The sequence below is a fragment of the Macaca thibetana genome, chromosome 10 (assembly GCF_024542745.1).
Source record: "Macaca thibetana thibetana isolate TM-01 chromosome 10, ASM2454274v1, whole genome shotgun sequence".
NCBI lineage: Eukaryota > Metazoa > Chordata > Mammalia > Primates > Cercopithecidae > Macaca > Macaca thibetana.
Genome location: NC_065587.1, coordinates 63,223,912 through 63,246,594, shown reverse-complemented (window position 1 = coordinate 63,246,594; position 22,683 = coordinate 63,223,912). Strand labels below are relative to the sequence as shown.

The 22,683-nt window shown below is 44.4% G+C and overlaps 2 protein-coding genes across 4 annotated transcripts in view; one reads left to right on the top strand and one right to left on the bottom strand.

Annotated features, from left to right (window-relative positions):
* Positions 1–22,683, bottom strand: part of NDRG3 (NDRG family member 3) — a 92,373-nt gene that overhangs the window by 2,256 nt on the left and 67,434 nt on the right. For all 3 annotated transcript variants that reach the window (XM_050807189.1, XM_050807191.1, XM_050807190.1), the window contains 7 exons: positions 19,856–19,912; positions 13,831–13,934; positions 12,788–12,853; positions 12,614–12,665; positions 7,271–7,318; positions 2,507–2,542; positions 2,369–2,420 (listed from right to left, as the gene is read on the bottom strand). In XM_050807189.1, the coding sequence (XP_050663146.1) occupies positions 2,369–2,420; positions 2,507–2,542; positions 7,271–7,318; positions 12,614–12,665; positions 12,788–12,853; positions 13,831–13,934; positions 19,856–19,912 (415 nt within the window). The remainder of the gene's footprint in view (positions 1–2,368; positions 2,421–2,506; positions 2,543–7,270; positions 7,319–12,613; positions 12,666–12,787; positions 12,854–13,830; positions 13,935–19,855; positions 19,913–22,683) is intronic.
* MANBAL (mannosidase beta like) overlaps positions 22,330–22,683 on the top strand; it is a 634,273-nt gene continuing 633,919 nt past the window's right edge. The window contains exon 1 of the mRNA XM_050807398.1: positions 22,330–22,333. The gene's annotated coding sequence lies outside the window, so the exon portion shown is untranslated. The remainder of the gene's footprint in view (positions 22,334–22,683) is intronic.

Here is a 22,683-nt window from a genome sequence, read left to right as displayed (position 1 = left end):
TTTGGGAACTCAAACAGGTAACCAAAACCTACAGTGCATGCAAGACTAAACCAAAAGAAAAGAAAGACAAACACACAAGTATGAAGGTGTTTCACAAACACAGTGCAAGCCCGATACAACGAGACTACCATCCGTGTCCACAGGCTACCTTGCTACCAGGGAGGAGATGTGTAGGACGGTGCAGGTGAAGGGCAGGGCAGGTTGGCTTGGAGCTGACCTCGACACAGGGATGAGGTACAGGTTGCCAGGGATGGAGGAGCTCTGGGGGTAGGTGTTAAATTCAGACTCCTGTTCTGCCACTGCTTGACTCTAAGGTCCTTCCAGCTTGGCTGGGACTGGGCCTTACCTGGCATATAGCCTCCCTGCCTATCCTCCTGGGCAGCAGCCACTGTATTTCAATGCTGTATTTCAATGCTGGGGTCAGAAGGTGCTATCATCTGCAGAGTTCTCTGGGCACAGGCTCTGATCCTCCTATTTAGAGCTAAGGCTGTCCTTGGATTCCTATGTCTGGAGGTTAATTCAAGGATTAGTAGGTGGCAGTGGAAGATGTGCCCTGCCTATCAAGTTTCAGCTGCTGCTATGACCCTGGATTTAGGATGACAAGAGGAGGCCTGCCCCTTACAACCAGATCCTTTCTTCCTCCTGGGAGACCAGGGCTGGACCTGTAGGCTAAACCTCTTGGGGCGTACTGAGCCACGTTCTATCGGGCTCTCACTGCACAGGAAGACCACGGACATGCTGCAGGCAGCCAGTGCAGCCAGGAGAGACTGGAAGGCGGGGCGGGGCCAGCACAGAGGAAGGTACCTGACTCAGTGCTCAGGTGACTGAGCTGCACATACGGGACTGGAAGCAGGATGGACACAGGAAAAGGCAAGTTAGTGATCCGAGAGTGCCAAGTGGCAACCTTAGCTGCCTGGTAGACATGACAGAATACTCTAAGCCAGGGATAAAGTTTTATTTTAAGCTCCCAGAGAGGAGGTGAGGCTGACAGATACTTCAATAACATCTCAAATGTTACTTTCCCCAACTAGACAAAGGCAATTGTTTTCCCCTCGCCTATAAACAGTCATCTTGCTTTGGATCAGAAGTGGGCTGGAAGATCAGCTATTTCATAGGAAAAGGATAAAAATGGGATAGGAGAGGGGCTCCTGCTCCTCCCAGTGAGCCACAAGGCTGTGGGTGTGGGCTCGGTTGGTAGCAGCTCACAGGCAAGGATGACACAGCCACTTAAGACAAGACATACATGGTCTGCCTGGCAGGTACAGGGCTGCACCCAGGGCCCAGCTGCCCAGAGCAGCTGACCAGGCAGCTCTCCAATGACCATTATCCACACTAATACCAAAGACAGGAGAAAAATCACCCTACTGGGTAAGAAGCTCTGTACCTGGGTGAAAGAGTTTTTCTTAAAACTCCAAGAAAGGAGCAAGTGTAGATAATTCTGTGACCATGAGAAAGCTCAGGGGTCTTACAACACAAAAGACCAAGACAATGGCATATGGTATGGACACACCCTTGGACTTGCTCTAAAACACTCTCCAAGTTCATCTCCTGGAGTGGAGGAGACTTTCCCAAGTATACTGCCCTTTTCTCCTATGTCTCTGTTTCATTTCTCTTGGTCAGGAGTTATTAACCAGCTGAGTTTAAATGTAAATCATAATTTCAGATTCACACCTAGGACAGCCTAAGCTGCAGGGGTTCAAAATTGGGCTTTGGAGTCAGACTGCCAGGGTTTGAATCATGGCCCTGCAGCTGAATTTTTACCCTTGGCAATGTGCTTAGTCTCTCTGAGCCTCAGTTTCTTCTTCTATAAAATGGCACTAATAACAGAATGACCTCTTAGATTAAGAATATATAGGCTGGGTGTGGTGGCTCACACCTGTAATCCCAGCACTTTGGGAAGCCGAGGCAGGCAGATCACGAGGTCAAGAGATCAAGACCATCCTGGCCAACATGGTGAAACTCTGTCTCTCCTAAAACTACAAAAATTAGCTGGGCATGGTGGCATATGCCTGTAGTCTCAGCTACTTGGGAGGCTGAGGCAGGAGAATCGCTTGAACCCAGGAGGCAGAGGCTGCAGTGAGCCGAGATCACACCACTGCACTCCAGCCTGGCGAGAGTGACACTCCGTCTCAAAAAAAAAAAAACAAAACAGAAAACAAAAGAATATATAGTGCCTGAAAAAAGTAAGTGCTGAGTGTTAGCTTCTCATAAATATGGACAAATCAATGTTCCATAACCATTTCAGTTTCTACTTGCTTAAGGCTAGCTGCCACAGAGGTTATATCTCAGGAATTGTGGGCTCCCAGATGTGAAACTGGACCCCAATAATCCTAAATTGTTGCTAGATAGAAAGTTGTATACTACTCACTGTAGCCCATTCCCTGCAAAAAGTACTTGAAGGCCTCGGTGAGCTTCCCAGGCTGGGGGGATAAAACAAGAGGGCATTAATCTTCGCACAGACAGAGAGGCAGAATTAAATGGGTGTTTAAAAAAAAAATTTCCTTACCTGAACTACCTGGGGCAGTCCCCCACAGTCTGCCATCTAGAAAAGGAAAAACAGGCAAGTCAGCTGGGACTTACCCTTAAGAGAATTGCTCTGAACACCCCAAGTCCTTTCAAACAGAACAAGATCGAATTCTAGGTTTTAATGTTTAACTGCAAGTTTACCTACATACAAACATTTATAACCTTGGATGAAAATCTGATATCATTATTACATACTTATTCCTCAATAAGACTGAAGCCCTGACTTTCAGGCCCATGGTGGGAATTTTCTGTTGAGGTGATAGTGAAGTTAACCACTATTCTCAACCATGAAAAGCACCTGAAGAATGTTCCCTTCAGAGCCCTCGAACAGTGTGACCCTAACTTCTCTGTGCATCGTGCTTTCCAAGTCCCATTTCAACTCTACATTATCTTTCCTCCATGAGTAAGGACACTCAGCCATCAAGAGCTGATACTGATTCAGCCAGCTCGCTCAGTCAGTTACTTTCCTCTAATAGCTGGGTTTGGTAATGCTGCTTTTCACTTCATAAACATTTACAGCTGGTTATTCTCATGCGTGCAAGGATTTCTAGGATATGGCTTCGTTAGTGTGTGCTGGAATTACTTGAAGGACTTGTTAAAACTCAGATTCTTGGATTCCTGTCCCAGAGATTTTGATTTGATAGGTTTGGGGTATGGTTCACGATCATGCATTTCTGGCCAGGCGCGGTGGCTCACATCTGTAATCCCAGCACTTTGGGAGGCCGAGGCGGGGGGATCACCTGAGGTCAGGAGTTCCAGACCAGACTGGCCAACATGGTAAAACTCCATCTCTACTAAAAACACAAAAATTGGCTGGGCGCGGTGGCTCACACCTGTAATCCCAGCACTTTGGGAGGCCGAGGCGGGTGGATCACGAGGTCAGGAGATCGAGACCATCCTGGCTAACACAGTGAAACCCCGTCTCTACTAAAAATACAAAAAATTAGCCGGGTGTGGTGGCAGGCACCTGTGGTCCCAGCTACTCAGGAGGCTGAGGCAGGAGAATGGCATGAACCCTGGAGGGGGAGCTTGCAGTGAGCCGAGAGGGCGCCATTGCACTCTAGCCTGGGTGACAGAGCGAGACTCTGTCTCAAACAAACAAACAAAAAATTAGCCAGGCATGGTGGCACACACCTGTAGTCTCAGCTACTCTAGAGGCTGACACAGAAGAATTGCTTGAACTCAGGAGGCGGAGGTTGCAGTGAGCCAAAATCATGCCACTGCACTCCAACCTGGGCAACAGAGAGTCCACCTCCAAAAAAAAAAGGAACTTACAGTTCTAATAAGCTCCCAGGTGATTTGAATCTACTATCCACAGTAAAGCATTTTTAGGGCATGCTGGCCCTAGGCCTGCTCTTTCTTCTAGCTGTTACGCACTCTGGGCTCAGATGATATCCTATTCAGGCTGACTGGCTTTTTTCAAAAAGGAACATGAACCCCATGGTTTCAATTCAGTGGCATCAAAACTTATTATGAGGAGGGACTACAACTGAGGAGAATGCCACAGAAGACGTAGAAGTTTGAGATTAACAAGGGAGAGGCCGCTGAAAATTCTAAGCATAAGATTATAAACAAACATTTAATCTAACAAATATACAAAAAACCAAACCAGCACAGGCTGTATTTTCATGAAGTTTAGGAGCTGAAACCTGATCGGAATATAGAACAGGTCCCATATGCAGAGAGAATACTGGAAGAAACTATTTCCAAGATGGGTACCTATCAAATGGTTTGAGAATCAGTTCGATCTGCCATAGGAGTTATCCACTCTATTCTATGGTGTTATAGATGGGCATTTTTGCCCAAAAATAACTATGTCTATGGTTATTGTAGGGTTTAGTTTTCTGCGTTTGAATATTGATTCAAACCTGAAGTGAGAAACTAGTTTGAAACTACAAACTTAAAAAAAAATTTTTTTTTTTGAGATAAAGTCTCACTCTTGTTGCCCAGGCTGGAGTGCAATGGCACAATCTCAGCTCACTGCAACCTCTGCCTCCCAGGTTCAAGTGATTCTCCTGCCTCAGTCTCCAGAGTACCTGGGATTACAGGCGCCCGGCATCATGCCTGACTAATTTTTGTATTTTTAGTAGAGATGAGGTTTCATCATGTTGGGCAGGCTGGTCTTGAACACCTGGCCTCAGCCTCCCAAAGTGTTGGGATTACAGGCATGAGCCACCATGCCCAGCCCCTCCCCCAAATTTTTAGACCAGCCCATCAATTGCCTGGAGGGCAGAACATTTTGAATGTGGTCACCTCAGAGCATTAACCTCACATTAGATTTCTAGGAACTACAGGCTGTTTCTGGTAACAGCACTTCCCTTTCAAACACACTTCAAAGAGAAAAGGAAGATGGCAGAGGTCTTTCAGACTGAAAATGTAGCAGTAAGCAACATATGATCAGCACTGAAATCTACAGTAGTCCAAGTACAAACTAGAAGGTCAGCTACCTAAACACTTTAGTAGAGGCTCTAGGAAAAGCTAGGTTGAAACAATAACAGGTAGAAATTCTTGCCTCCTATATACTCAAAAGTGGGAGACACTTGATACTATCTCTAGATATTTAGCATAAGAGTTGGTCTGTATTTGTCCTAAGAGAAAGAAAATGCATACACTCTCATCATGAGAATTGTTACTGAAAGCTTCCTTACCAATACAGCAGCAGGGCTTTGCATATAAAGAATTTACATCCATTATGTTAATTCTCACAACATTAAATAATGTTGACAAAGTTTTTTTTTTTTGTTTTGTTTTTTTTTTTTTTTTTTGAGACGGAGTCTCGCTGTGTTGCCCAGGCTGGAGTGCAGTGGCCAGATCTCAGCTCACTGCAAGCTCCGCCTCCCAGGTTTACGCCATTTTCCTGCCTCAGCTTCCGGAGTAGCTGGGACTACAGGTGCCTGCCACCTCGCCTGGCTAGTTTTTTTTGTATTTTTTAGTAGAGATGGGTTTTCACCGTGTTAGCCAGGATGGTCTCGATCTCCTGACCTCGTGATCCGCCCCTCTTGGCCTCCCAAAGTGCTGGGATTACAGGCTTGAGCCACCGCACCCGGCCTTTTTTTTTTTTTTTTGAAACAGGGTTTTGGCCGGGCGCGGTGGCTCACACCTGTAATCCCAGCACTTTGGGAGGCCGAGGCAGGTGGATCACGAGGTCAGGAGATCGAGACTATCCTGGCTAACATGGTGAAACCCCGTCTCTACTAAAAATACAAAAAACTAGCCGGGCGTGGTGGCGGGCGCCTGTAGTCTCAGCTACTTGGGAGGCTGAGGCCGGAGAATGGCATGAACCCGGGAGGCGGAGCTTGCAGTGAGCCGAGATCACGCCACTGCACTCCAGCCTGGGAGACACAGCGAGACTCCGTCTCAAAAAAAAAAAAAAAAAAAAAAAAAAGAAACAGGGTTTCACTCTGTCACCTAGGCTGGAGCGCAGCGTCAGGAGCACAAATCCTCGAATTCCTGGGCTCAAGGAATCCTCGTGCCTCAGCTTCCTGAGTAGCTGGGGCCACAGATGCACACCACCAAGCCCAGCTAATTTTCTTACTGTTTTTGTAGAGACAGAGTCTCACTATGTTGCCCAGACTGCTCTCAAACTCCTGGCCTCCCACCTCTGCCTTCCAAAGCGCTGGGATTATAGGTGTGAGTCACTGCGCCCAGCCAAAGTTTTTAGTTACATGGGAAAGGCTATGTCATAAAGTTGAGGAAAACATACAGGGTTGTAAATACTCTCTGACAGGGTATCACTCTGTCACCCAGGCTGGTCTCAAACTCCTGTACTCAAGCGATCCACCCACCTCAGCATCCCAAAGTGTTGGGATTATAGGCATGAGCCACCGTGCCCAGCCCCTCTTTAATTTTAATGATGTAAAAATGTATAGGAAAAAGACAGCAATATTTTACCAGAGGTTTGGGTGGTAGGATTACGAATAATTTAAATTTATTTTATTCCATATCCTTTCCTCTTTTTTGCAATGCTTTACAATAAGAACATATTCAGGAAAAAAGCTTTATTTTATTTTATTTGTTTATTTATTTTTGAGATGGAGTCTTGCTCTGTCGCCCAGGCTAGAGTGCAGTGGTGTGATCTCGGCTCACTGCAACCTCTGCCTCCCGGGTTCAAGCGATTCTCCTGCCTCAGCCTCCCAGGTAGCTGGGACTACAGGTGTGAGCCACCATGCCCGGTTAATTTTTGTATTTTTAGTAGAGACGGGGTTTCACCATATTGGCTAGGCTGGTCTCAAACTCCTGACCTCATGATCCACCTGCCTCAGCCTCCCAAAGTGCTGAGATTACAGGTATGAGCCACTGCACCTGGCCAAAAGCATAATTTCAAAAAGAGAATGAAGGCTGGGCGTGGTGGCTCACACCTGTAATCCCAGCACTTTGGGAGGCCAAGGTGGATGGATCACAAGGTCAGGAGACTGAGACCATCCTGGCTAACATGGTGAAACCTCGTCTCTACTGAAAATACGAAAAATTAGCTGGGGGTGGTGGTGGGCGCCTGTATTCCCAGCTACTCAGGAGGCTGATGCAGGAGAATCGCTTGAACCCGGGAGGTGGAGGTTGCAGTGAGCCGAGATCGAGCCACTGCACTTCAGCCTGGGTGACAGAGCAGGAGTCTGTCTCAAAAAAAAAAAAAGAAGAGAATGAGATAACCAAAGAGAGGGAAGCTTTGCTTCTTTCTGGGCAATTATTCCAATGATTAATCTGAAGCATATATAAGGGTTGGAAGTGAGGAAAGAAGACACATTACCTTTAGCAAAGTTGTATTTACAGGGTTCAGGCGGGAATTGCATTCGACCTAAAATTTAAAAAAAAGGAGAAAATAATTTTATGAGTTGCTAGGAAAAAAAATGAAATAGCTCGGCATGAGAATGATCTTGCAAGATCAACAGCTCAGTTTGCAGAAGGCTGAACCAGCCAAAGAGATTACCAAAATACATAATGGGAGATATATTTATATGATATACTTTGATATTTCTGAGCAGATCTAAAAATTTAACTTATCTAATTTTCTGAATCAGTTATGTGTCTTTAAAAAACTATAAGCTGAATCTAAGTCTTCCTACTGACTAGCTATATAACATGAAAGTAGGTTACCTTACTTCTTTGAAAAATGGACTGGACCGTGGGTCCTCTCCTGCTGGAATCTCTTTAATGGCTTCTGAGCACAACTGGTTCTAATGGCTAAGCCCTGGGCACCTCCCTTGCCTCACTTTTCACCTCTTTCCTTAGTGGGTTTGCCATTCTTTATATCCTCACTCTTTTCCATCTCAAGGTCTTTGGCTATCCAGTCCAAAGTTGAACTCTTCTCATTTTTCTCTCATGGAGTCATTTAATTAAGAATCGTGGCCCTGTGCATTCACATGTCTGATATCCTGCACCCTTGTGTTCATGAAGGCAGAGATCTCAAAGAAAATGTTCTGGGGAGACAATATCTCGGTTCCGCATTGTTTTACAGCTATTTTGATCAACTGGATCTCTCCGTTTATATGTTTGCTAAGAAAATACATGTAAAACCTGTGCTTAGAATCTGGATCCAGCAGGGTGAAATATGTAATACAAAGCAAAATGAAACCACTGCAAATGCTTCGCAACTGAGCTGAGTGAACACAGAAAGAAGTGGGGTTTCTACAGGTAGATAAAGGGAAAGGGTAAGTGCTTGAGGGCTTCCAGAATTAAGGTGAAAGCATAAGCAAAGCCCCAGGGGTGGGAACAGAACAGCTACCGAGGCAAGTGTGAGGTGAGGTAGACTGAAGGTGAGGCTGGGGCACAGGCTGGAGCTGACTGTGGAAGGCAGGATGCCACAGAAGGTGTCTGAAGTGACAGGATTTGAGTTGTTTTAGGAGAGCAGTGGCCTACATGATAGACTGCAGTAGCAGCAAGCAGTGGTTAAAATTACCTAAGCAAGACCCAGTAATCCAGATGAACTTTTACTCTGGGGATTGCGGGTGGGGGGTATACAAAACTCTTCTAAAATCAGGGAAAATATAAAAGTCAGGATCACCAAATCGGAGTTTTGATTTGCTCTATACAAAGGACAATGCAGACAGTGACAAACGAATGTACCCGTTCACTACAGAATGTGCATTAACTCTAAAACGTAGAATTTAAAAACTGGATCCCTAACTGCTAGGTACAGTGCTTAGAATATAGTAGATAGACTATAAATATTTTCTGGAAGAATGAACTCTCAAATCTGGATTTAATATAATCAATCATGCTTTCCTTAGTTCACTACTTTGCAATTTCTACATTATATAAGAAGTCTTTTTTTTTTTTTTTTTTTTTTTTTTTTTTTTTTTTTTTTTTGAGACGGAGTCTCGCTCTGTCACCCAGGCTGGAGTACAGTGGCCGGATCTCAGCTCACTGCAAGCTCTGTCTCCCAGGTTTATGCCATTCTCCTGCCTCAGCCTCCCGAGTAGCTGGGACTACAGGCGCACGCCACCTCGCCCGGCTAGTTTTTTTGTATTTTGTAGTAGAGACGGGGTTTCACACGTGTTAGCCAGGATGGTCTCGATCTCCTGACCTCGTGATCCGCCCGTCTCGGCCTCCCAAAGTGCTGGGATTACAGGCTTGAGCCACCGCGCCCGGCCAGAAGTCTTGATACCTAGTAGACCAACCACAATCACTGTGGGTTTTTGTTGTTGTTGTTGTTGTTTTGTTTTGTTTTCTTTGAGATGGAGTCTTGTTCTCTCACCCAGGCTGGGGTGCAGTGGCACGATCTCAGCTCCCTGAAACCTCCGCCTCCTGGGTTCAAGCAATTCTCCCACCAAGGAGCTGGGATTACAGGTGTGTGCCATCACGCTCAGCTCATTTTTGTATTTTTAGTAGAGACAGGGTTTTGCCATGTTGGCCAGGCTGGTCTTGAACTCCTGACCTAAGGTGATCTGCCCATCTCGGCCTCCCAAAGTGCTGGGATTACAGGCATGAGCCACAACCACTGTTTTTTGACATCTACTCTCTCCCCGGCTGCCTGAATGCACTCAGTCTTACTCATTTTCATGTTCTTCATAGCAGAGTAAATAGGAAATGCTCAAAATATGATGTTGAATGAATAAGTAAGCAAGAATAGTTACTGACAATGACTAGAATTTGTAGAGTTTCTTTTTGCTCTTCAATGCATGGATATTCCTCTTAATCCCTACACACTTGTGGGATAAAATGCTCTGGCAGAGGAACTAGGTTTGACTGCGTATGAAAGAGCATCTACTTGTGGTATAGACAGGGCTGCAGAATTCTCATAAACACTGAAGGTGTGGAAATCAGAAAGAGGAAGAGCCCTTATCTATATGGCCAAATTAATACAGTCTTGAAAAATAACTGCAGAGGTTGCTTTAAGTCCACACAATTTTAAAAAGGCAAATAACTAGATACAAGATGAACAGAAATATTTAGCATTATAAGGAAATTCTGATTAAGGATATTTTCTAAAAATATTTTCCTGTATTAAGTATATATGTTCATTTTAAAATGTTTTTGATAGTTTAGAAGCATGTATCTCCACCTTTTTAGCCAGCAAACAGTGACCTTTATAAAGTTCCTTCTTGATAAATTGGGGTCACCTCTATAACCTTTTTACCTCTGGGGAATGTTTTTTGAGGAAGGGGAACTGAGCGTTATTGGCCTCTATGGGAAGTCATGCCATGTATTTCACACCAGACACGGAGTGTTTTGCAGGACAGTTCAGGGAGATGCAAATGTATCCTTTCACATCTGCATGTTCTCACCCTACAAACATTTCCCCACTCTACAAACCTTCTCAACTATGTCTACACCTCTGATTATTTGTTAGACTTCCTTTCCAAAAAGCTTTACTCCATAATGTTTTGCTCTATTTAGGGCAAAGAAATCAAGTAATTTCACAGAGATATTTAGTTAAGTTATATATGCTGTAGGAAACACATAATAAGACATATGAAAAACTATCAACTTCATTTGTAATCAAATAAATGCAAATTAAAACAGTGAGATACTATTTTTAACCTATCGAATTAACTACTAATAAAAAAAAGATTCGATGCTAGACAGTGTGCAGTGAAACAGGCATGCTTATACAGTGCTGGTGGCAATATACTGGTATATTCTTTCTGGAAAGGAACCTGGCAAAATGTATGAAAGACTTTGTAAAGATTTATAATTTTGGACACATTAATCCCACTTCTGGAAATCCATCCCAAGGAAATAATAAAAGATTCAAAGATTTTCTAAGGATGTCCAACAGTATCATTATTTTTATTTTTATTTATTTTTTTGAGACAGAGTGTCTCTCTGTCTCACCCAGGCTGGAGTGCAGTGGTGCGATCTTGGCTCACTGCAGCCTCTGACTCCCAGGTTTGAGCGATTCTCCTGTCTCAGCCTCCCAAGTAGCTGGGAATACAGGGGCATGCCACCACACCCAGCTAATTTTTTGTATTTTTAGTAGAGACGGGGTTTCACCATGTTGCCCAGGCTGGTCTTGAACTCCTGACCTCAGGTGATCCACCCACCTCGGCCTCCCAAAGTGCTGGGACTATAGGCGTGAGCCACCGCACCTGGCCAACAGTAACATTAATAGTGCAAAATCGGAATTAATCAACATGAGAACAAAGTTAAATAATGGTAAATCTACAGACATACTGATTCTGTAATGGAAAAATGCTATCAATAGTATTAAGTCAGGCCCCCAAATCTTGTATATTTAATATAATCAGGTCTACGTAAGGCAAAAAATAATACTCTGTCTTTAGGTAATAGGATCATGATTTTCCCCTCATCCTTCTATTTTTAAATTTTTTTCATATTTTCTACAATGAGCATATATCATTTTTATCCATGTGCTATGTCCTTCAGAAGGAGGCAGAGGTGGCCTTCCAGCCTGCTGGATTTATGGTGGTAATCTATTCCAGATTAAAGGCTGAGGCTGTCAGAAATCTGACAATAAGTAAACGGTGTTTAGTTGTACTACTTGCCACAAAGTGAACTACACAACACAAAGCAATCAAGAAAAAAACTGACCCCATCTAATGAAATCTAATGATGAATTAATTTTCCAAAATGTATGACAAAGAGCAAACCCTGATATGTGCAATCAGAAAGAACAAAAACTAGTATTTACCGACTGTTTCTAGTGTGTCAGCAGTGTGCTACATACTTTTTTTTTTTTTTTTTTTGAGACGGAGTCTCGCTCTGTCTCCCAGGCTGGAGTGCAGTGGCCGGATCTCAGCTCACTGCAAGCTCCGCCTCCCGGGTTCACGCCATTCTCCTGCCTCAGCCTCCCGAGTATCCGGGACTATAGGCGCCCGCCACCGCGCCCGGCTAGTTTTTTGTATTTTTTAGTAGAGACGGGGTTTCACCATGTTAGCCAGGATGGTCTCGATCTCCTGACCTCGTGATCCGCCCGCCTCGGCCTCCCAAAGTGCAGGGATTACAGGCTTGAGCCACCGCGCCCGGCCCATACTTTTTTTTTTGAGACAGGGTCTCACTCTGTCACCCAGGCTGGAGTGCAGTGGCGCAATCATGGCTCACTGCAGCCTTGACCTCCTGAGCTCAAGCAAACCTCCTACCTCAGCCTCCAGAGTAGCTGGGACTACAGGCTGTCACCATGCCAGCTAATTTTTTTTTTTATTTTTTGAGATGGAGTCTCACTCTGTTGCCCAGGCTGGAGTGCAGTGGCACGATCTTGGCTCACTGCAAGCTCTGCCTCCTGGGTTCACAGCATTCTCCTGCCTTAGCCTCCCGAGTAGCTGGGACTATAGGTGCCCGCCACCATGCCCGGCTAATTTTTTGTATTTTTAGTAGAGATGGGGTTTCACCGTGTTAACCAGGGTGGTCTCGATCTCCTGACCTCATGATCCGCCCACCTTGGCCTCCCAAAGTGCTGGGATTAGAGGCGTGAGCTACTGCGCCCGGCCACGCCAGCTAATTCTTTTAAAAAAATTGTAGAGTTAGGGTCCCACTGTGTTGCCCAGGCTAATCTCAAACTCTTGGGCTCAAGTGATCTTCCTGCCTCAGCCTCCCAAAGTGTTGGGAATACAGGCGTGAGCCACTGCACCCGGCCTATACATCTTATTACATTTTGATCTCATTCATCTTCACAGCATGAGGACATACTTACCACAGCCTCAACTGCAGGCGAATTGTCCCCTACCACCAGTAAAGTAGAACACCTAGGTAGGCAAAGTAAGAGGTGTCACTCAGCAAATAGACACATAAATTCCACTGAACACCAAATTAGTCTATGAAAGGCAAAGATATTTGGCAAGTCAGCTGAGGAAACTGAAGAACTTACTTTAATGTTTTTGATTTGTTATCATTTTGGCCCAGTATGGGTCTTTCAATCTCCAGGTCTCTGCGTCTAGAAAAACAAAGCAGAAGCAATGCCCTTTTTGGGTAAAGTCATAGCAACTCAGGTTTTCTGGTCATAAACACCAAAATTTATCAAGGAAGGTGAAACTATCTTTTCTTCACACCTGAGAAGGGAAGAGGCCTGTGACTTGGTTCTTGAGTCGCCACTTCAGTGGCATCTGGTACGGAGCAGGAAGGAGGCTCCTGGCTTAACCCTGAAGGACTCTTTGGGATGTTACAAGGAGACAGCCTCAACACTCAACAGTAACACCACTGAAACTCTCAAGTCCTAAGTGTTTAATTAATTAATTTTTTTGAGACAGAGTCTCAGTCTGTCACCCAGGCTGGAGTGCAGTGGTGTGATCTCAGCTCACTGCAATCTCCGCCTCCCAGGTTCAAGTGACTCTCCTGCCTCAGCCTCCCAAGTAGGTGAGACTACAGGCGCCCGCCACTATGCCTGGCTAATTTTTGTATTTTTGTAGAGATGGGGTTTCACTATGTTGGCCAGGCTGGTCTTGAACTCCTGACCTTGAGATCCGCCTGCCTCGGCCTCCCAAAGTGCTGGGATTATAGGCGTGAGCCACCGCGCCTGGCCCTAAGTGTTTAATTTACAGGAATAAATTCCTTAAGAGAATGACTTACATTTTGAGGAGGAGGGAGGGGTGTTTTCCTTGTAACTGAGTTTAGCACAGGGCTTAATCTTTCTGATTTCAACTAAAAATAGGGAGGCTCTGTTATACAGAGGAAAGAGCTAGAGAGACAAGGTTCAAAATCTGGCTTCACTCCTTACTGGCTGTATAACTTTGGTTAAGTTACAGCTGATCCATTTCCTCAATCTTTGTCCATGTTTCTAGAAAGCCAGAAAGGGCTCACACTTTCACCTCAGAGAAGCTCGTCCCAACATTAGATACAGTCCTCTCTCCTTCTCCCACCCTCCTCTTTTTAGAGCTGTTTACATTTAAGTGAAGAAATGGGAAAAAACTATACCCATTGTAGGAATTCAAGAAGAGCTGCAGGTTGTCTTGGTTGATGTCTTGGGCAATATGCATTCTGTAGGTTTGGATCAGGTCCAGGTTGGCCTGTAACTCTTCCTAGAACAATTTAAAGAAGACATGGGCAAGCTTTTGAGCTCCAGAATAAGTCCATCTTGTTTGGTTTGCATTTTCATTACCACGAGTCAAATCGTGCAGCTCATGATGGGAACTGGGGCAGAGCCTGGGGACTACTGATGTGCTCGTAGGCTGAATGGCTGATGATTTGCATCAGACTGGTTCAGTGCCATATTCTGTGTCAGATGAGGGCAGCAAAGGATTCAAGTACTAGTTGTGGAACTTAGGTCACCTCATCACTCTGAACCCTGATTTCTTTGTGTGTTTTTTTAATGTTCTGCCATTCTTCACAAAAACGGAGATACTATAAAATGAAGACAATAACCAGCTATCTGACAAGGCTGTTTTAAAGATTAAGTAAGAAAAGTTATAGAAACATATAAACCACAAAGTGTAAAACAAATGGAGCGTAACATTTCTTTTCTTTTTTTATGAGACAGAGTCTTGCTCAGTTACCCAGGCTGAGCAATGGTGCAGTCTCAGCTCACTGCAACCTCCACTTCCCGGGTTCAAGCGATTCTCCTGCCTCAGCCTCCTGAGTAGCTGGGATGAGGGTCATGCACCACCATGCTCAGCTAATTTTTTTGTATTTTTAGTAGAGACAGGGTCTCACCATGTTGGCCACACTGGTCTTGAACTCTTCACCTCAAGTGATCTGCTGCACCTGGCTGCATTTCTTCTAATAACCATAAATCTGTGCAATTAACTTATCTATATCTTCAATGATATAATCAGCATATTACCTATCTATATGTACCACCATTTAATATTATACACTGTATAATTATATATTCCATTGCGTTTATGACACTTTATTGATTTAGTAATTCATTATTTATTTTAATCTTTTAAATTTTATTTCAGAGATGGGGACTCACTATGCTGCTCAGGCTGGAGTGCAGTGGCGATTCACAGGCAGTATCATAAGGTACTGCAGCTTGGAACTCCTGGGCTCAAGCGATCCTCCTGCTTCAGCCTCCTGGGGAGCTGAGACAACAGGCACACTCAACTGTGCCTGGCTCATTTATTTTAATCTTATTACCAATACTTTTGAAGGTATAAAATACGAGAGAAACAAAATGGTCTATACAGTGAAAAGTCTCCCTCTCCACCACCCACTGTTTAATGGTCACTCTGTTGCTGGCCTTCTCAGATGTCATCAGAGCTAGTTGCCAGATTCTTGAGTACATAAGCATACATGTAAATACGTGTGTGCATACACACATACATCATTAAGCAGTTTTAAGCAGAAAGGAAAATTCTTGCATTGGAGGAAAGAAATAATATCAGGGATAATTAAGAAATCTGTTAATCCAGGGCAATGTGTAAAGTTCACCGGTGACCAAGCCTTGTTAGAGAAATAGAGATATGGAAAAACTTTCTTCACATTTTCACAACCATGTGGATGAAATGAACCCAGAATACAGTGGGAAACTGACAAGAGTCTACCTGAAACTGAAGGGTACGTGAATCACTACTAGAAAACTTTGTGAGAGCCCCAGTCTCATTCTAAAGATACTATAAGAAAAGTTAATACCAAATGATAGGCCAGGTGTGGTGGCTCATGCCTGTAATCCCAGCACTTTAGGAGGCTGAGGCAGGAGGATCTCTTGAGGCCAGGAGTTTGAGACCAGCGTGGGTTAACGTAGCGAGACCCCCATCTCTACAAAAAATTTTAAAACTAGCTTAGTGTGGTGGTACATGCCTGTAATACTAGCTACTCAGGAGGCTGAAGGAGAAGGATGGCTTGAGCCTAGGAGGTCGAGGCTGTAGCAAACTAAGATGGCACCACTGCACTCCAGCTCGGACAACAGAGCAAGACCCTGTCTCAACAAACAAACAAATAAACAGACTCCCATGTTTTTAAAAACACAAATTATAGTCCTCTAGACATTGTTCTACACTTGCTTTCCCTTGTAAAGTATGGTAAAGATCATTCCTTATCCGGATATATAGAGCTATCTCATTTATTTACACTACCTGTCTTCCCACATCCTTGCTAGTACAAACGTATTTTTAATTTATTTCTCTTATTGGTGAATTGAACATTATTCATGTTTAAAAACCATGTTTGTTTCCATTTCAAAGTAATACAAGCATTAACTTGCTTACATGTTTTAAAATTTATTTTTAGGCCGGGCGCGGTGGCTCAAGCCTGTAATCCCAGCACTTTGGGAGGCCAAGACGGGCGGATCACGAGGTCAGGAGATCGAGACCATTCTGGCTAACACGGTGAAACCCCGTCTCTACTAAAAAATACAAAAAACTAGCTGGGCGAGGTGGCGGGCGCCTGTAGTCCCAGCTACACGGGAGGCTGAGGCAGGAGAACTGCGTAAACCTGGGAGGCGGAGCTTGCAGTGAGCTGAGATCCGGCCACTGCATTCCAGCCCGGGCGACAGAGCATGACTCCGTCTCAAAAAAAATAAATAAAATAAAATAAAATAAAATTTATTTTTAATTTTTATTATCTTTTTGACTGGTCAAGAGTAGTAGTGAGAAAGGGGAAAGAGTAGAACAGGGAATTCAATCTGTAACTAACCGTGAACAATCAATTCAGATAATTCCCTACCTTCAGACCAGCCTGGATGCTTAAATTTTAATGAACTCTTCAGTCTTACGAAAATAAGACTTATGAAAATCCACTGTGACCTCATATGTTTTAAATTAAACATATATATGTTTAATTTATATATATGTTTTAAATTAAAAAAATATATTATATATATATTTCTCTCTCTCTCTCTTTCTCTCTCTCTCTCTATATAAAACTCTCTATATATAGTGAGGATGTTCTTGCTTTTTGGAAATTATTATTATTTTTTTTTTTTGAGACGGAGTCTCGCTCTGTCACCCAGGCTGGAGTGCAGTGGCCGGATCTCAGCTCACTGCAAGCTCCGCCTCCCGGGTTCACGCCATTCTCCTGCCTCAGCCTCCCGAGTAGCTGGGACTATAGGCGCTGCCACCTCGCCCGGCTAGTTTTTCGTAGTTTTTAGTAGAGACGGGGTTTCACCGCGTTAGCCAGGATGGTCTCGATCTCCTGACCTCGTGATCCGCCCATCTCGGCCTCCCAAAATGCTGGGATTACAGGCTTGAGCCACCACGCCCGGCCTGGAAATTATTAAATACTGGCCTTAGCTTTCCCCTCAGAGGCCTATATGAAGTAGCATTTCTTTTTGCTATGTTGCCCAGACCGGTCTCGAACTCTGGGTTCAAGTGATCCTCCCATCACAGCCTCCCAAGTAGCTGGGACCACAGGCATGTGCTACTAAGCCCGGCTGATTTTTGAAAATTTTTTTTTTTTGAGACAGAGTTTTGCTCTTGTTGCCCATGCTGGAGTGCAATGGCACGATCTTGGCTCAATGCAACCTTTGCCTCCTGGGTTCAAGCAATTCTCCTGCCTCAGCCTCCTGAGTAGCTGGGATTACAGGCATGTACCACCACACTGGGCTAATTTTTTGTTTGTTTGTTTGTTTTTCCCGAGATGGAGTCTTGCTCTGTCGCCCAGAGCTGGGGTGTAGTGGTGCAATCTCGGCTCACTGCAACCTCTGCCTCCTGGGTTCAAGCAATTCTCCTGCCTCAGCCTTCCGAGTAGCTGGTACTACAGGCGTGTGCCACCACACCTGGCTAATTTTTTTGTATTTTTAGTAGAGGTAGGGTTTCACCATGTTGGCCAGGCTGGTCTTGAACTCCTGACCTTGTGATCCACCTGCCTGGGCCTCCCAAAGTGCTGGGATTACAGGTGTGAACCACCGTGCCCAGCCTAATTTTGTATTTTTAGTAGAGGCAGGGTTTCTCCATGTTGGTCAGGCTGAACTCAAACTCCTGACCTCAGGTGATCCACCTGCCTTGGCCTCCCAAAATGCTGGGATTAGAGGTGTGAGCCATGGCACCCAGCCAATTTTTGAATTTTTATAAAGACAGGGTCCCACTATGGGGCACCTGCCTCAGCCTCCCAGGTAGCTGGCACTATAGGCATATGCCACCACGCCCTGCTAATTTTTGTATTTTTAGTAGAGACAGAGTTTCACCATGTTGGCCAGGCTGGTCTCAAACACCTGACCTCAAGTGATCTGCCCACCTCGGCCTCCCAAAGTGCTGGATTACAGATGTGGAGCCACTGCGCCCGACCCCTAATTTGTAGTATATTAATACAATGAACTGCTGCTACACAGTAATAAAAAAGAATGAACTACTGACACATGGAATGACATGGATGAATCTCAAGATAGTATGTTGAGCAAAAGAAGCTAGACTCAGAGAAGTAAACACTCTGTTATTCCATTTATATGAAGTTTAAGAACAGTCAAAATTAATCTATGGAGGTAACAGAAGAGTGAAAACGTTGTTTGGGGTGGGGAATTATTGAGTGGGAAAGGATAATGAGTAAACCTTTGTGGGGTGATGAAAATGTTTTATTTGTGTTCTGGGTGGTAGTTACAAGAAACTATACATCAGTAAATGGTCACTGAGATGCACTTAGGATGTGTGCATTACACTATGTATAAGAATTACCGGCCGGGCGCGGTGGCTCAAGCCTGTAATCCCAGCACTTTGGGAGGCCGAGACAGGCGGATCACGAGGTCGGGAGATCGAGACCATCCTGGCTAACATGGTGAAACCCCGTCTCTACTAAAAAAAAATACAAAAAACTAGCCGGGCGAGGTGGCGGGCGCCTGTAGTCCCAGCTACTGGGGAGGCTGAGGCAGAAGAATAGCGTAAACCCAGGAGGCGGAGCTTGCAGTGAGCTGAGATCCGGCCACTGCACTCCAGCCTGGGCGGCAGAGCGAGACTCCGTCTCAAAAAAAAAAAAAAAAAAAAAAAAAAAAAAGAATTACCTCAATTAAAGAGAGGGCAAGATGGAGGCAAAGCCCAAAGGAGTCAGCTGGAAGAATTAAAGTGGTTGCCACTAAAAAGCAGAATATGGGGTAGGTGACAGATTCTTTGTAATAAGCCCTGTAGAACTTCTCTACTCTAAAATATATGTGAATTTCTAACTTTGATAAAAATATGATGACATAAAAGACTATGGACTTCGGACTTAGCCTGACCTGGATTCAAATGTCAGCTCCACACTTACCATCTGGACAGTGGTGGCAAGTTATGTGGCCTCTCTGGTCTTTGGTTTCCCTATCTTAAAATCAGACTAATAGAACCATGTAAAAAGCAACTTGGTTTGCACATTTAAAGTACTTATAAATAATCAGTACTCAGAAAGGAAAAAGCTAGCAGTTTTCTTCCCATCTGCCATTTTCCTTCAGATAGTATTTTAAATTAAGCAGATTACAATTGAGCACCCATGCTCGTCTCCTCATTCCAGACACCTCACAGCTCTCTGACCTCACTGCTCATTTACTCCATCACTCCTTTGTCAGTCACCCAACTCACTTTTCCCTTTGAAGGGTCCCCCTCACCTACCAGTTAAGCTCCCTCCCCTACCCAGCAATTATGTACACGATAACTGCCACTTTCTGTGAAGACTTCGGTTTCCTCACCAGGTGAAAAACATGGGGCTTGAACAAGATAATCTCTAAGCTTCTTTCAGCACTATTATTTCACAGTTTTCCCCCCTGAAATTTCTATTTTTGTGAAGCCTTTCCCAGACCTCCTAATGGCTCTAAAGATGTCTGGGGAGGCACGTGATGTCAAACATTAACAGATGGCATGCTACTTACAGGAACAGGTAGCAGGAGATGCTATCTTCTCTCATAGCTCCACATGTCAACAGTCATGTGGCAATGAGTTAAAGATTCACCTTTGCAGGGCCACATGCCTTTCAGACTACATCGGAACTGTTATTTACTAGGGTCAGGTGAATTCTAAGGTAACCCTTCTTTCCTGAGGTAAAATAAGAATTTGCATGCAAACCAATAAACACAGCTCTTCTGGGTGGAACAGGTACTTACCGGCCCAAAGTGATGAGCCAAAATAATGTCCACAACATTGGTTGTCAGGCCAGAGAGCTGAAAAGATAAAAACTCTGTGTTAAGAACGTAAGCATATGCAAAAATTTATCAAGCTACCCAATTAAAATGAATGCACTTTATTATGTATGTTATCTCTTAAAAAACAAATGAAAAACCCTTGGCTGGGCACGGTGGCTCACACCTGTAATCCCAGCACTTTGGGAGGCTAAGATGGGCAGACCATGGTCAGGAGATCGAGACCATCCTGGCTAACATGGTGAAACCCCATCTCTACTAAAAATACAAAAAAGTTAGCTGGGCGTGGTGGCAGGTGCCTGTAGTTCCAGCTACTTTGGAGGCTGAAGCAGGAGAACGGCGTGAACCCGGGAGGCGGAGCTTGCAGTGAGCCGAGATTGTGCCACTGCACTCCAGCCTGGGCAACAGAGTGAGACTCCATCTCAAAAAAAAGAGAAAAACCCCACAATTCATTGTTATACATTTTCATGGTTTCAAAGAAACACAGAGATGAGAAACAAATCAGAAAAAACTGTCTCCTTTCCAGGGTGATAATAAAGCCTGCTGTGAAACAGGGGACTGGAAGAGACACTGAACATTCCTTCTTTGAAACCCTAAGACCTAGACCTCATGGCTGTTTGATATTTTATTCCTGTCTGTATTTCCGTATTCACACTGGACTTATGGTTGATAAGGACTAACAATCACTCCCATGACTTCCAAGAGACAAAAACAATTTTTTTCTCTTTCTTCCCGTTTTTGCTATCTTCATTTCAGGAAGTAGGAGGAAATGAGTTGTTTACAGAATGTTCTTGAGTTTTAAACATTTTTCTCCTAATTTTTCCCATTTCAAAATGATGCATCTCACAGTCTAATAAATGCAGCAATCTGTGTAAATCCACATACTGTAGTCTATTTTCAGAAAAATTTCCAACTCAAATTATGTTGCTGATTCCTGTTAAGCCTTCTTCCTTGGTTTTATGCTGAACTCGTACTGCTGATCAGGGGTGAAGTACTGAATTGGGGGTAGGCATGGAGAAGAGGCGCTGAGGGAGACAGACATGGCTATGCCTGGAGTAGGATCATATAGTCCCAGAAAGAAGTCCTGAAATCTTTGTATAGGTTATCAGTGATGCACAGGTTATGAACTAGAAAATCAGGCCGGGCGTGGTGGCTCACACCTGTAATCCCAGCACTTTGGGAGGCCAAGGCCAGCAGATCACCTGAGGTTAGGAGTTTGAGACCAGGCTGACCAACATGGTGAAAGCCCGTCTCTACTAAAAATATACAAATTAGTCAGGCATGGTGGCACGCGCCTGTAGTCCCAGCTACTCGGAAGGCTAAGGCAGGAGAATCACTTGAACCCAGGAGGTGGAGGTTGCAGCAAGCTGAGATTGTGCCACTGCACTCCAGCCTGGGCAACAGAGCAAGACTCCGTCTCAAAAAAAAAAAAAAAAAATTGTACCCACATAGTAAGAATTAGGACAGTTTGGTTGATTGACTGACAGGGTCTTGCTCTGTCACCCAGGCTGGAGTGCAGTGGCGCCATCATAGCTCACTGCAGCCTTGACCTCCCAGGCTCAAGTGTCTTCTGGCCTCAGCCACCAAGTAGCTGGGACTACAGGTGTGCACCACCACACCAGGCTAATTTTTAAATTTTTTATAGAGACAAGGTCTCACTATGTTGCCCAGGGTAGTCTTGAACTCCTGAGCTCAAGCAATCCTCCTGCCTCACCCTCCCAAAGTGCTGGGATTAGCAGTGTGAAACACTGCACCCAGCCAGGACAAATTTTAAATAAGCCAGGCTGTGAGAAGGAATTTCCACAGCATCTGGCAATAGCACTGTTAATGTGTTTCAGCTAAGAAATACCTCATTTCTCAAAAATGTAAACATAGGAAGAAATGGATATTTAGACTGCAGTTTGCTGGTGACTAGAATATTTTAACAGTTTTAATAAAAATATGCTTATCACAGAAAATTACGAAGAAACAATACAAAAGACATCATTTGTTTGTTTTGTTTTCTTTTTTTTTTTTGAGACCGGGTCTTGTTCTCTTGTTCTGTCACCCAGCCTGGAGTGAAGTGGCGCAATCCAGGCTCACTGCAACCTTCACCTCCCAGGTTCAAGTGGCTCTCCAACCTCAGCTCCCGAGTAGCTGGGACCACAGGTGTGTGCCAGCACACCTGGCTACGTTTCTGTATTTTTAGTAGAGATGGGCTTCACCATGTTGGCCAGGTGGCCAGGCTGGTCTTGAACTCCTGACCTCAAGTGATCCGCCCACTTTAATGAATGCTTTAAAGCATTAAAACAATGCTTTAATGAATATTCTGGGTCTGCAACCCCCTTACTAGCAATGTAATTTTAAGTAAATAATTTCTCTGTAGGATAGTAATAGTACCAATGGATTGCCCTGAGGATGAAAAGGTTAAGTATATCTAAAACATTTGGTTGGGCGCGGGGGCTCACGCCTGTAATCCCAGCACTTTGGGAGGCTGAGATGGGCAGATCATGAAGTCAGGAGTTAGAGACTAGCCTGACTAACATGGTGAAACCCCGTCTCTACTAAAAATACAAAACTTAGCTGGGCGTGGTGGCGTGCATCTGTAATCCTGGCTACGCAAGAGGCTGAGGCAGGAGAATCACTTGAACCCGGGAGACGGAGGGTACAGTGAGCTGAGATCATGCCATTGCACACTCCAGCCTGGGCAACAAGAGCGAAACTCCGTCTCAAAATAACAAAAAACAAAAAACAAAAAAGACATTTAAGAACAGTACCTGGTACACAGTAAGCACTATATAGGTGTTACATTA